We start from the raw sequence: 14,606 nt of genomic DNA, 5'->3' as shown, positions 1-14,606 counted from the left end.
CGCACGGCGACAGGGCGACAAGCATGTGACCAATGTTACAATTAAGAAGCAGCTGCCTGAGTCACATGATGCGTTTATTGTAGGAAAAAAGAACCAAGTTAGTATTCATATTATGGGTCATATAGTCGTGAGGAAGGACTAATGGTTGTGACAGCTATTCAGAAAAACCTACATCAAGGTTTCAGCGTTAAACCAGACATTTTCCCCGACGTTCACGTGGATATTTTTTTCTGCAACATGCCGGCACTTCACAACAACAGACAAACACAGCGTGCAATGTACGTCATGTGCGTAAATAAAAAGTATGGACAGATGGATTGCTTTATGGACGGAAAAACAGTAGGTAGGTTCTGAACACGAGCGCAGTAATCTGCACAATGCCAAGAGACTAAACAAGTAGCGGGTAACCCAAATGTATCTGTATATGATATCTTGCTAAACAGCCTGCTTTTCCCCTCATATTTGCATCTGCGAATTCATTTGTATGAAGTATGTTCGATTTGCTGGACTCGGTGAGGCATCCTTACTCATGAACCTTACTCATGAGGATCACTCTTTCATAGCACCCGTCAATGAGACCAACCTGATAGTGTTCGCCGAGAGTGTGGTGACGGAAATAGAGGACGCGTCCAAAATGAATATTTCTTCAGAAAAAAGAACACGTTGTTACATATATGATGCACACAGTGAAAATGCAATATTTAAGTGTTACTTCTCAACAGTACACACGCACGCACGCGCGCGCACCCATCTACACACACACGCACACATTTACAAGCAGGAAACCAGACAAAGTACTATTACTGTAAGCTTTGTAGCTGCAGTATATTTTCATTTATAAAATTTAAATGTGAAAACAACGACAATGACATGAAATCAAGTGCTTGAGTACGAACTTTTAGGAAACATAGTGCTAAAGCATAAATAAATTAGCAAATGTATCATCACACGTGTTATAATACACAGTACCATCTCTGAGGGTATGTAGTTTCTATAAAATGGAAAACCAGGCTGACATACAGGCAATTAGCTATCTGTAAAAGGCTTGTGTAAACTAGAGAGGACCTAAATATTTCACAACCGCAGATCAAAATGGAGCCTTCCAGTGATTTTCTGACCTTTTGTCTGCTGTGTAGCAATACAGTAATTTGTTGCCGTTGGCGTGGGCTTAGAGTTAAGGAAAGCAGAGGCAGGCTGAATGGGAAACCAATGTAAGTGGAGCTAAATCCTTGACAAACAGATGTGTGCCAGATGTTGCTGTCACATGGCATGCTGGGACAAATTCTGTGCTCCACCCACTGCAGGTTCTCAGGCCTGGGTGCGCATTAGTTCCAATCCAAGGAGCATGGCACAAGACACACATTCCCAAATGCTGTACTCACGTTATTGAGAAAGATTATTCAACCAAAAATCCCCAGTGTGAATGTCCAGCACTTAAAATGAACACTCCTTTTAATTTATAAATCTGAAAAAATTGCACATAGATGCTAGATTAGTCCGTTTGACACTAAATAACAAACACTGTTGCATGATGTTATATTTTAATTAAGCAATGCCCTTTTTCTGGATACCTCTAAAATCTTTTCATGCTTTCAATTTATAAAGTAAAGACTGAAGGCCTTAGTCACCAAACATATCAAGCGTTTATTTATTGCTTTAGTTCCATTATGCTTTAAATTAGAGCTTTACATTGATTAAATGACAGATAACTTTGCAAGAACAATTTTATGCCTTCCAGACAACCTCCCCTTCACAGAAAGCAGAGCGGTCACATTGGTGGGCTTGAATAAAGTGGGAGGGGCGTGTCCTGTTTTGATATTCCCACCCACTTTTGAATGTGCCATGCCCTCTCCTGACTTCCTAATTGGTATTCTCATTGGTCGAATGAGGATGTGTACAGCCCTCTCTCTCTGCTCAGGCTTTGCTTGCAGAAGATATCTTGGATAGCAAGCGCTTTATCGGCTTGGGAATAACTATGTAATTATCTAATAACTGTATTATGATCGTTTCACCCCCCTACACCCCATTCACACAGTTGAGGGAATCAAGCAGTGGCAAAACCCCCACCCCCCACCCACTCCTACCCCCAGGCTAAATTATAAATGTAAATAAGCTGGAGATGGGGGAGTGTCCAGTGCTTGCTTCTCAGCCAGGGGGCCTGAATATACTTACAGAAATGGAATGTGCTGCAATATATTGCACAAAAATATTTTATCAATTTCAGAAAAAATATGGGCAAATATACACATTATTGCCATTTTCAGATACTGTAATTTGTTTTCTTAGAAATTGTGAAAGTATATCTACGATTATATTTTCCCCAAAACCCACATTTACAATATATTGCAGTACAGTATATTCTGTTTCCTTGAGAACTCTTGAAATTCTTTCAGAGAGTGCAATATATTTTAAAAATGCATTGCTGTGAAATATATTAAGCATTATATTTTTTAAAATTCTACATATTTACAATATATTGCATATTCCATTTCTGTAAGGCTGCCCATGAAAACCCCTTAGCTACAAATACTGTGCAATCTTTCAGGGACACACTCTACCTGAACTAACTATTCCTCCAAACCATAACCCTTCATAATTTCACTTGTATCTCATATTCAGTTTGACACTGTCAGGCCCTTTAAATTCCCGCAGGGTGCAATACTATATGAATGCTATTTAAATATTTTCTAATCTAGGTCTTGCAAGTAAGTAGACATTCTAGTTTTTGCTTCAGAAGCAATGCAATCAAAGCAATCAGCCATTTGGTGAAGTTATGAATTGTGTGGCCTTCTTTCCTTCAGCTGATACCTGTATATGCCACCTCTTTGCCAGTTACCACATCACATTTTACTTTCACATCTTAAACTAACTTCAAGTCTATGATCCTGTCACATGAAGAGAAAGGTAAGAAAATTTACAGACTCAAAAAACCATTAAAATCTATATTAAATATGTAAATAAGCAACAGATAACCATGTACAATGTACATATAAAAACAATGACAGTAAAATAGCTTCAATAAAGATAGCTGATGTAGCAGTAAAAATAAAAACATTGTCATACAGTATTTACTCAAAGCGTACATTACGTACTCATAACTCAATACTTCCAAAAGCCATATAGTAGCTTAAATTTGTGTTGCTTAGACTGCACTTTGCATGGCAGCAATCTTTATACTGATTTGTCCCTATTGCGTTTTATTGAACGTATCCAAAAGCAGAATGCATACATAGATTCAAAACAGCTGTTAAGTCAAAACCACAACCAAACAATATACTGTGTAGAAAAATGTATTTTCCCATATTGTATCTTGAAGCAAACTATATAAGAAAATCTATTTTCCAATGTTGCACCTAGAAGCAAACTATCTAAATGCTGGCATAAATTTTTTTCATCAATTAAATGATCATAAGTTGCACAATGATAAATAAACTTGTTGAAAAAAGTTTTTTTTTTTTTTTTTCAAAAGAAACAAGTAATTCCAACGCACACACGTACGAATTGTTCACGCTGAAGGCAACTCATTTCGAATGGCTATTCTTCGGCTTGATGCTATATTCTTCAATTCCATTCAAGTCCATTCTTAGACATTGGATGCTTTAGGCCCACTTTTATACAGCAAAATAATGTTATCGTTAATACAGTATAAAACATTGAATTGCATAGCATTTGGCTTTGCTCTACCCCTCTGTTCCCAACATACATTAATGCATTTTCAATGACAAAAAATGTAGATGCCAAATCCTATGTAGTCGTGGAACAAGGAGTCAGTGGGGGTGGGAAACTAATTGGCGATGATAAAAATTCTTGCTTCATTGAATAAAATGCAACATTCTATAAGAAATCCTGGTAGATTAATATACAGTATAAACAGTAAAGGCAAACATGGCAATAGTATTTCCGTCTAGCTTTAATCATGCAACTTATGATAAAAAGGAACGTTCTCCCAACTTATGATTGGAGCAAGTCTTCAGTGCTTGGTATTGTCGCCTATGGCAATCCAGGTTGTTGAACAATATGGCTGAAGTCCGCGGTATGAGAACAGGAATTCCTTATGTTGGCGAAACCGCTCCCTTGATCACCGGCTCTCGGTTGAGGTACGTTGCCCAGTAGACCAAGTTGAAAGTTCCGAACAGGACTGGGAACACAATCCTGGACATTTTGTCAATTTTGCTCACGCTGTTGTAGGTCTTTTTGGGATCCAGGGCCTTGGTTTCCGTGGGTTTCAGCTGAACAGAGGAGCTGTTTGAAATGGTGGCGATTGCAGAATCCTTGGTGATATTGGGTGTGTAATTCACACCTCCTGCTGAACAGGCATTGTTTGGTTTCTTCGACAGAGCCAGTGGGTCTTTTTTCTGCACAGAACAACAGAACAACGATAGAAAGGTAATACAAGGCAAAAGAAAGATAGATATAAAGTTTCATTTGTTTCTGAAAAACAGCAGAATAGCTTGTAGAGATTATGTGGGCGTCAATACCTTCTGAATGTAAAAGAGGTTATAAATGCCCTGCTGGAACCATTAATTTCTTTCTTAGGTAAAAAGATTCAGCATAATGGGATTACAATGGTTGATTTTCAAAAGGACTTTTGAAATGGCTGACAACACATCTGTGTTTTAGGCTATAGGAAGGAAAGAGCAGAACAATGATTATGTAAAACGTATTTGAAGTACATTGAATCTTGACACTGAAAACAAAAAGTAAACTTTTAAAGGGGGAAGGGATTATGGCTTGACATGTCATCTGGATGAAAGCAAGTTAACTCCAGAACACGGCCCATTTTCTGCTTTAGTTTCTCCTGTGTAGTGATGTCATTATGTTTTCAATTATTTAAAATGGACCTAAAAGCCAGCTAGGATAGCACTTTAATAAAATAGTATAGCCCTGTAATTTTTATTGTATTGATTTGAAGTGTGCTGGGTGCTCCTAATTTCATTTTTATATTATTTATTATGGAAATATTCTGTCCTCATGGACTTTGGGTATGGTTTTGACCCTTTCATTTAACACTCAGGGAAAAGAGTATGAATTCCTTCTGTGTCTAATTTAATGACTGTATGAATAAATATTTCATTTGATATCCAGGTAATCAGCTAACTGCTACTGCTTAATTAAAGACTGTGCAATCACATTTTTCTTACATTGTTCTGTCACTGGATATATAGATATATGCTTTTTTTTTTTATTTTTTTTTTTACAAACAGTGAAATCATTTTTGTTTTCTTTTGTACTTTTTGTAAAATGTAGCTATTCAGACTAACAAATGAAATTGTGAAGATTGTCTCCGCAGGCAACACCCTCATCTTGTGTGGGTACTGTCATTCAAGCAAGCCATGAAAAGATCAAGCAACTTGTAAAAACATTCAATATAAAGCTTATTGAAATGAATCAAACAATAATTGATGTGTACTGCTACAGTACCACGATGCACAGAAGTAACAGCATATGAGATTAACTGGCCAATGGGTGAATTTTCTTATTTTAAAAAAATGCATGCCTACCTTAGGCTGTTGGGCCTCCATTGCCTTCTTTCCATCCCAGGCCCAGCTCCTCTTGGTGAAATAGTTGACAGTGGCAAACTCAATCAGGGCAGAGAAGACGAAGGCGTAGCACACGGCGATGAACCAGTCCATAGCTGTAGCGTACGCCACTTTGGGCAAGGAGTTCCGGGCGCTGATGCTGAGTGTGGTCATGGTCAGCACTGTGGTCACACCTGAGATGGGCCAGAACCGGACAGCACAGTCAGTCAGTGATATATACAGTAACAGTCCATTCGGGTGTTAAGCTTTTTGAAACACAGATTTTGTAGCCGTCAATAACAGATCAAGTTAACATGTTTTCTATGGGGCCCCAGAAACAGAGAGTGGAGGGCTATCCATAATTTTTTCCATAGCATTGTCTGTGTTCTTTCATAGCACATCAATAGTTAAAGAGTGCTGATTGGCCACAGTAGATGTATTCATCCATTACATGTTTTCTAGACAATCAGAATCCATGTTTGGTAACTTCCTTGTTCCTTTTCCCTTCCAATAACAAATCAGAAACCCACCCTTATGCCTCAACTACACATTGTAGATTAATTTAAAATGACAGTGATGAATATGTATGCATCCTTCATGCATCTTACACATCCCTGTGTAATAAGGCCCAAATTGTTGACATATAATTAATTGACATATCGTTGTGCTACCATCTCTCATTCCATGACAGCTCTCACAGTAATGCTGATGGGTACTGGACTAAACTGAAATTATTATTTTTTTCGTAAGTCATGGCTGACGTATACCCCTGCTTTTAATTTCTGTTTATAATTCCTGTTTTAGACAACTGTTCTGTCAATTGTCTTTGTAACTTGTGTTTTAGGCCAGGATCCCCTTGGAAAAGCGATAGTTATCAATACAAAGTGATACGAGAGTGCTGTGCAGCACCAACACTCAGGCACTGGACTCCTGCTCTTTGATTAATGGCTAGCAACAGCACACATCTGTCACATCTCCTCACAAGTGCTGATTTGAAGAAACAAAGTGTTACCACACACAAGAAGTGGATTATGGGTGAAAACATAACGCCCATTTCCCTTTGCAGTTTTGTTTCTCAGCTGCAGCGTGAACCTAATATGTACCCATCACAAAGTTGCATCCCGTAGTGAGTCTGGTGTTGTGGATTGATTATAAATAATCCGCCAAGATTAGCAATGTGTTTATTTTTAAATCATCATCTTTGGCAGAAATGATGCATAAAGTCTGAAATTACTTTTCAGCCTTTGCTTTTCAGCCACATGAGTTAGAAGTGGGATCTTTGTCTTTCCGAAGTCTAACGAATGTGGCTGTTGATGCTGCTCTTCAGCAGAACAGCACTTTTGAGACACTTCAATAAATGATGAACCCTTTTGATGTCTGTATATATCTGGGCGTGAGGATTAGACTCAAACTGACCAAAGACAGTCCTGGCTGGAACGGACTCTCGATTCAGCCAGAAAGACACCTGGGACAGGATCACAGTCATGAAGCAGGGCATGTACGTCTGGATCACAAAGTAACCAATCTTCCTCTTCAGGTAGAAGTGCGCCATCATCACGGTATACTGGCCTGTGCAGCAAAGATGAGACAAGGAAGTCTGGAGGTTATAAAGACTGTCCATCACAGAATGGAAAACCAATCTGTTTACTGTGTGCCACTGAGCATTTATTATGGGTAGGCAGGTCAAACCTGCTTTGGCGATCTTTCAGAAAACAAATTTCGTCAGTTTATTTTTCATTCCTAATGTCATAAATGCTACAGTATAATCAAATAACAACATATAAATCGCTAACTTGTCAGAATATAATATAGTATTAATACGATGTTAAAAATTAGTAGCTTCCCCCGGCATGTAATGACTATCATTGGAGGGAAACGCATCATCGTCTGTGCGACTTTTAGGGTGGGGTTATCTTGTTTTTTCCAACAGCATGAACCAATATTTAGTGGTAGTCGTACAGTAACATTAATATACTGTCTGCATTTACGTGTGTATATTTTTATGGGATGTAACATTTATTAAATATGTACTCTCAAAACACCTATACCTATGCCAAAATGTGCCAGTTTCAAACCTAGTGGCCCTGTGGCTTCAGTTCTCTTACAGTTGGGAATCGGCCAGGCTCACATCCCCTTTTTCACCGTAATAAAAAACACCTGTTTGTTAAACTAAAATGCCACACTGTAGACAAGCTGTAGAAATACATGTAAATACCTTGTTGCTCAAACTAGTTTTCCTGGTGACCTAGCCACCAGAAAACACATACACTGGTAGCAGGTTAACTGGCAGTGGCATGCTATTCTAGCTGCTGGGGATTCATAATCCAGAAGGCAGTGTATCTCTCTTTTTCACCGTAATTACAAAAAATACCCAATCATTAAACAAAATGCTTTATACCACACTGCAGGCAAGATCTTGGCAAATATATACATGCAAAAATATTGATGTACAATCTAGGTTTCCCTGTCGGAAATCATTTTATAGGACCTCTGTTGTGACATAAGTTTGACAAATCAGAATTGAACAATCAGGATGATGTCAAGACAGGGATTGGCTACAATATGAATAACATTTCATTTCATTAATACAAAATCCCTTCTGGGGTTATTTTGAATAAGCAAGCCAAGTTTTTTTTTTTTTTTTTTTGGTGTCAGTTTGTTTCTAAAATCGCTATAGAACTCAAAGTCCCTCAGGACACTGGCAGCTTTAACGTTTTTACGACACCTGAATATACAATCGAATGAAGAAATAATAACCAATTAATGTCTAAAACATTTCACAGTGAGTTTTTCGTGGTGAGATGAGTACTAATGCCTCCAATGTGGTTCGATTATTTATAATGACCCCACTGATTTTGGTGAAGCGTTAAGTGCAGGCACCAATGCTCATAAACAGAGTCAAATTAGCATAATGATTTCTGAATTCTAAAGTAAAAAAAGTCACATTGCTCAACTGTCAGTGCACTTTTTGAAATGATTTATTAGCTTTATCTACTCATGTTTTGCATATTTCCTTAAATGACTTGTTAAAGTAAGATCAGATGCCAATTTTGTGTTTATGCTTTTGACATACATTGCATTGCAGAATGTTGGACCTCTCTATTATGGGTTTATTAGCCCTAACCATCCTACACTGTAAACAATATATCCACAATATATCCAAAAACTTATTTGGTATTTAAAGCACTACGTGCACAATCCCCCTGTGGCAGCTACTATGGTATTTAACATTATGATGTAGGTTTGTGTCACAACATTATCAATCAAGCATCTGATAAATGCCTAAATGTAAAATGTAAGTTAGAGAACCACACAAACTGTGTTTCCAGGTACATGATTAATCTCAGGGTCAACTGGAAGAAATGTATTGTTCTAGCCCCAGGTATTTATGGGGCTAGGATTAGAGATAGTAGAAGTTGCCACTCCTACCAGACCTGCAAAATAGACTGTTAACACAAGTTCACCTTTAATGATGGTATGTGAAGCCATGGATGTTTTCTTTTGATTGGCTATCTACCTCAGTTTTAATGCTTTGGTTTTCACCTGAATTACAGCAGCAACCATAGACATATATTGATTCCTGATATAAATATTTTATGATCTTCAGGTAACCACTTTGGTAATAGCAAAATCCTGAATAATATACTGTATCTCATAATGTCAAGATAACATCTAATGTATTATAAAAATCGAGATCATTTGTCATGTTACTACAAAACTTTTGATAATATTAAAATTCTGAGATAATTTTAATGTAATTAACCTGATAATAAACCTTCAATGTGTGCCAGTATATTTTTTCATGATTGAGCCATCAGCGGGTGGCCATTACACACAAAAGACAATATTTTAAGCGCTAATATGTGAACAAACAATATATGACTTTATTCAATTATATAATTACTTTTACTTGTTATCCCACTAAAGTAGTAACTCAGTCAGATATTTTCCCACCACTGGCCAAAATGCTTATGTTTGCTGATGTAATCAGTCTTATATACAGTACTTACTAAGTTTGTGAGTGATTTGGGAATGTGTTGTACTATGAATGTGTGCTGGTCAGCATAACACTAGAGCCAATTTGCATGGCTACACATATCTAAGTGAGTGTTTTAAGCTGAAAAATCAATCAACAAAAATAAAACTAGCTAGTAGTATAATAGTATGCATCACTCGACTATACATTTACCATGCCTACATGTTTGATGCATTCATTGCTGTAACTGCTGACACAAGAGTAGAACAGAAAGAAAGCCTCCATAATTAGCTTATAGTGACCTGGTTAGCTGGCAAATGTCTGCATGTGGCAGCATTAACAAAGTAGAATGATGCATTGTTATGACATACAGTAGATGGAAATAACGATACCTAACTAGCAGTGATAAAAATTGCTTAGTGAGGAACGCCTGCCAGACATTTGAAACTGCCTGGCTTATGCCAATAGCATTACCATGTTTCACACAATGGGGACTTCTATTACTACAAGTAGCATTACAACTGATGCTAAAAGTAGTTAACAAGTCGTATGATGAAGAGTAAAAAATCATAGAGGGGCAAGAATAAGAGTAAAACAACAAAATTATATTTTTAAAATATATAATTGTGAGACAAAGTATTGTAATAATGTAGAAATACGTTCTCAATAGCTCTAAATCATTCAGGAATGTCAGTGGAGGTGACAGTGTGAAATCAGGTAAATCATTACTACAAAACAAGGAAATACATGAGAAATGAGAAATAAAACATAATATCCTGTCAACCAACTGAAGATTGCATTTGAAGCTTAAAAAAATCCTTTCTAGCTCCCCACCACAGAGTCTGCTAAACTATGGAAAATCCACTGATGGCTCCTGCTTTCTCCCGGCGAAATCGGATTTCTGCGTCTCACTAATCCCTTGTCACAATCTGCATCCTGCAGCCACCGCCCCGTGTCGCGCAATCCTGCCTACTCCTAACGGACACGCTTATTCCAGGACGTACAAGCACAGGCTTCGGCAGCAGCCGTAAAGAAATACAGGGCTAATTATTTGCTAGGAATTGATGAATTTGGTGGAGAGGCGAGAGGGGTCGCCGAGGGTACTGTCTGAAGTTCCTGTTTGTGGCGGGATGGGTGCGCGCCATGTCTTCGGCCAGTGAGTTCTCGTCCTCCTCGCTTACCAATGACTGATACTCGCTGTCCCCGCTCTGCTGTGGGACAACTGGAGGGAGACTAAAATCTGGATTTGCCTGCCGTTCACGCATGGAGCCAGATGAGAATCGGAGAGGAATGAAGATGTACGTTTGGTGGATTTCACTGCTAGGGTTTTGGAGTGTTTATGGGGAACTTCCATTCATTGCGGAGAACAACGCGGCCATGTTGGTGAACTGGTGAGTACTAGTATAAAAAATGTTCATAAATATGCATATACTGTCTTGTTTATTTACTTGGGGACCAGGATAAACTAGAGTTGGAATAAAATGAAAATTAAAAAAAAACACTATAATGTCAGGGTAATGAGGACATGTTGTGCCTGGCTGTTGGATTCCGTCTGTTTGCCAAAAGATTATCTCCAGATGAGAGTTTATTTACAGTTTAAATCAATTCCAGCCAAATTCTATGAGATAGTCAACACCTCTACAGATTACACCAGTAGCTGTGAACCACCCACACCCATTACACCCAGGACATGCCCGGAAAAGCTTTCTCTTTTTCTTTTTTTTTTGGTGCGAATGGTTTGGTTACATTTAGCACATTAGCAACAGCACAGGACGGCACGCTCCTGCGGAGAGCTAACCTATTTCTGACATAGCAAAGAGGGTTTTCTTCTGAGATTAGGGCTGCTAATTAAGACCCAGCTTCCTTGGACTACCATCAGAGGTTAAGGAAAGAACTGTGTGTCTGAGGAGGACTCCAGCCCATACAGGAAGAGGAGTGGATGGTGGGGGTGGGGGGGAGGGGGAATGGGTAGATGGGGGGGCAGACAGACGGGCTGATGCCACCAACTGTTGCCTTGTCAGAATTATGAGTACAGATCTGTGGAAGTGAGGAACCGGAGGAGCATTTGGCTAATTTCAGTGCCGGAGTGTCACGGAGACACACACCACAGCCCCAGCCTTTTTAAAGGACGGATTACAGAAGGAAGTGGCATTTCAGTCTTGACATTCGTCATTATTCAGGTCGCGTCGCATGTCCAGGAGTAAAAAATATTTAGTTTTTAAACTACGCATTTTTTTAGGAGTTAAATAAATAACTGGAGCACATCAGGAAATCCATACCTTCAATAACCTTTTCTGGAATCAGTGATGAAAGTGTATTACTTCTTTACATAACGGAATTAAGCAGATGTCTTTCAGCTCCACGTGTCAGAGCCGAGCTATCCAATCAGGGCCCGCTGACGTCATCATCTAAATGCACAACTGATGGGACTGTCCGCCCGGATTAAAACTGGGTTCCCAGTGAGCGACAGGCAGGACACGGATCAGTGTTTTTTTTTTTCTCTCTGTCCCTCCTCTAGAGACAGCAGGCAGTATGTGAGGTACGTGGGATGTGCTGTTCTCAAATCCTGGAGATTTGATTATTGTTTCTATCCAGCTTAATTTGAAAACGGCTTCCTCTCTACCTGGCATTGGCGGCCTGCACTGTGCTCTCAGACTGGAACTTAAATTCAAAGAAGTATGACAGTAATCAAAATGCTAACGGTGTAATTCAGAGCATAACAGGTATAATGCATAAGTGAAAAGTGCACACAGCAAAATGTCAGTGCGATATGAACTCTGGATACATTTTAAACCAACAGAGGCCTTTTTTCATGCATTGTATAAACTCTGTCAGGGCTGAATTAACGCAGTGCAGGGGGTCAGAATCAGGTTGGCGTGTCGTACCTCGGCTGGTGTGGATGTCCTCAGTTCCTGCCGTTTGGCCGATCAGGTGGTACTGATTGAGTCGCGACCCATCCTCTGCCACCACAACGGACTTTGCCGCACCTGTTGTCCAGGTGTAGATCACCTCCGAAACTGGATAGGCATCTGGGAAAAGGCAGTCAGGAGTCGCAGATTCACTTAGGCAGTTCTTTTTTTTTCTATACAGAAGCCCTTATCATGGCTCACAATTTATTCGCAAGGTTTCTCACAGGAGGAGCGCTGACCTTGGACCAGTGTTACTTTTCTAGCACGTGGATAAAGTTAAGATACGGCTCAGGGGAAACCTGATCCTGGATCAGCACTCCTACTCAGAGGATCTTTACGAATACAAGGGACAGTGCAGATGACTAGAGTCCTGCCTAAGAACTGTAACTCTGCAGATACTGGTCCAGCACACTGCTACTGGTGAAAATTTTATTAAAGCAACTCCACCCCAGTCACATAAGAAAGAAAAAAAACAGGGAGGTTAATTTTAACAGCAGTGATCGCTTAATCATCTAAGGAGACCTAGCTTCTGTTGGGTCAGATGATTAAAGACCATGTCATAAATATGAACATTGCAATGACCTCTGGGTAATGGTGGCATAGATGACATTGTGATAGTGGACATGACTGGGCTGTGGGTATATCTCAGAATACCTGAGAGACAGCGAACACACAGGGCTCAGGAGGATTTGTTCCTTATAACAACAATGGCCTGAAAACAAAGACAATTCCCCCGTTTCTCTCTCTCCCTCTCTTTCTCACTTAGATTGGCAAAAAGTACATTTTTAGATGACACCAAAACTTACATTTTACATTAAGATTAATATAGGTTAAAAACAACAGACACTACTGTGGATGACCATAAAAAATAACAGTCATAGTGAATACATTCACAACAATTTCTAGTGGCCTTCTCTTTATGTCTCTCACATTAGCTCTCACACGCACACACACTCTCTCTCCCTCTCTCTCAGTCTCCGAATCTCTCCCACTCTCTCTCTCACATGCACTTCTGCCACCACATTCAATTTTCCAGTGATTCATTAATCCCAGCTCTCCCGCACAGTCCATCCTCACTGCAATTAAGATCGACTCCAGCTGTACAGCAGCCAGATCCTACTGTCTCACCAAACCTCAAACATCCTCCCGCCCACACCACACAAAACTGCTCTATGATATCCCGATTCAATGCTGAAATCCAATCACGCATCAATAAACGAGAACTAACTTGGTACTCACATCCACTGTGTCTCTTTTCACACACACACAATAGAAATGTTTTGTTTTTTTGCACAAACTGTATTAGATGTTCTAAAATTGTATTTGACAGGATCACACATTACACGCACAATCACTTGACTCCCGTCAGGTGAAAATGTACCACAAATAAAAGCTGGTGGTGAATGCAGAAATAAGATAACATACAGTAGGCACCATAAACACTGATTTGAGGAGATAACTGTGCATGTAACAGCTTGTATGTATGGCAGTCAGCCTCAACATCTGCTCCGAAAATCAGCAACTCTACATACGTCTGTGGTTTAAACTCATGCTCAAGGGAGAGGAAATTAAAAGAACTGGCCTCCAATTCTCCAGATTAAACCTCCAATGACTTGGACATTTAGATGTAGGCATTCAGCAGGCAATCATCCAGAGCAATTTACACACCTTACTAAAAAATACAATCCATTTTTACAGCATATATTTGCAAAAGCAATTCAGGTTAAGCATCTTGCTCAAGGGTATAACGGCAGTGCCTTTCCTGAGAATTAAACCTGCAATGCCTGAGAATTAGACATAGCAACATATCACAATTTATGGGTAAATACACACATTATTGCCACTTTCAGATATTGCAGTACATATTTTAAAAATACACTGCTGTGAAAGCATTATCATTGTATTTGCAAGAACAACCACATATTTACAGTATATTGCAGCCTGGTCCATTTGGGTAGGGGTGACACCAGTTTTTGCTTAACTGTTCACCTTCTCATTCTTATGTCTTTTTCTCGCTTTCTTTGCCCAGCCTCTGCAGTGAAGTAGTTTCAGGGTCAGTTCCTGATGGTGCATTTTATTTATTTATTGCATACAGTATCAGCTGCCCCTCTTTTCTAAAATAAAAATGGAAAGGAACACAAGGTTCTCTTCACAGTAGAGATGATAAGAATATGCATCTGGGGGTTGGGAGTAAAACTCTGT

General features: G+C 39.2%; 1 protein-coding gene across 5 annotated transcripts in view; it reads right to left on the bottom strand.

The window, feature by feature from the left end:
- Positions 1 to 1,624: 1,624 nt before the first annotated feature.
- Positions 1,625 to 14,606, bottom strand: part of gabra5 (gamma-aminobutyric acid type A receptor subunit alpha5) — a 56,963-nt gene continuing 43,981 nt past the window's right edge. For all 5 annotated transcript variants that reach the window (XM_035410435.1, XM_035410431.1, XM_035410434.1 and 2 more), the window contains exons 7-10: positions 12,381 to 12,524; positions 6,936 to 7,088; positions 5,502 to 5,713; positions 1,625 to 4,355 (exon numbers count right to left, since the gene is read on the bottom strand). In XM_035410435.1, the coding sequence (XP_035266326.1) occupies positions 4,053 to 4,355; positions 5,502 to 5,713; positions 6,936 to 7,088; positions 12,381 to 12,524 (812 nt within the window). In that variant the 3' untranslated portion in view covers positions 1,625 to 4,052. The remainder of the gene's footprint in view (positions 4,356 to 5,501; positions 5,714 to 6,935; positions 7,089 to 12,380; positions 12,525 to 14,606) is intronic.

This window comes from Anguilla anguilla, chromosome 3, assembly GCF_013347855.1.
Source record: "Anguilla anguilla isolate fAngAng1 chromosome 3, fAngAng1.pri, whole genome shotgun sequence".
NCBI classification, from domain to species: domain Eukaryota; kingdom Metazoa; phylum Chordata; class Actinopteri; order Anguilliformes; family Anguillidae; genus Anguilla; species Anguilla anguilla.
Note: the sequence above shows the minus strand (reverse complement) of the source record. Positions and strands in the feature narration are given on the sequence as shown.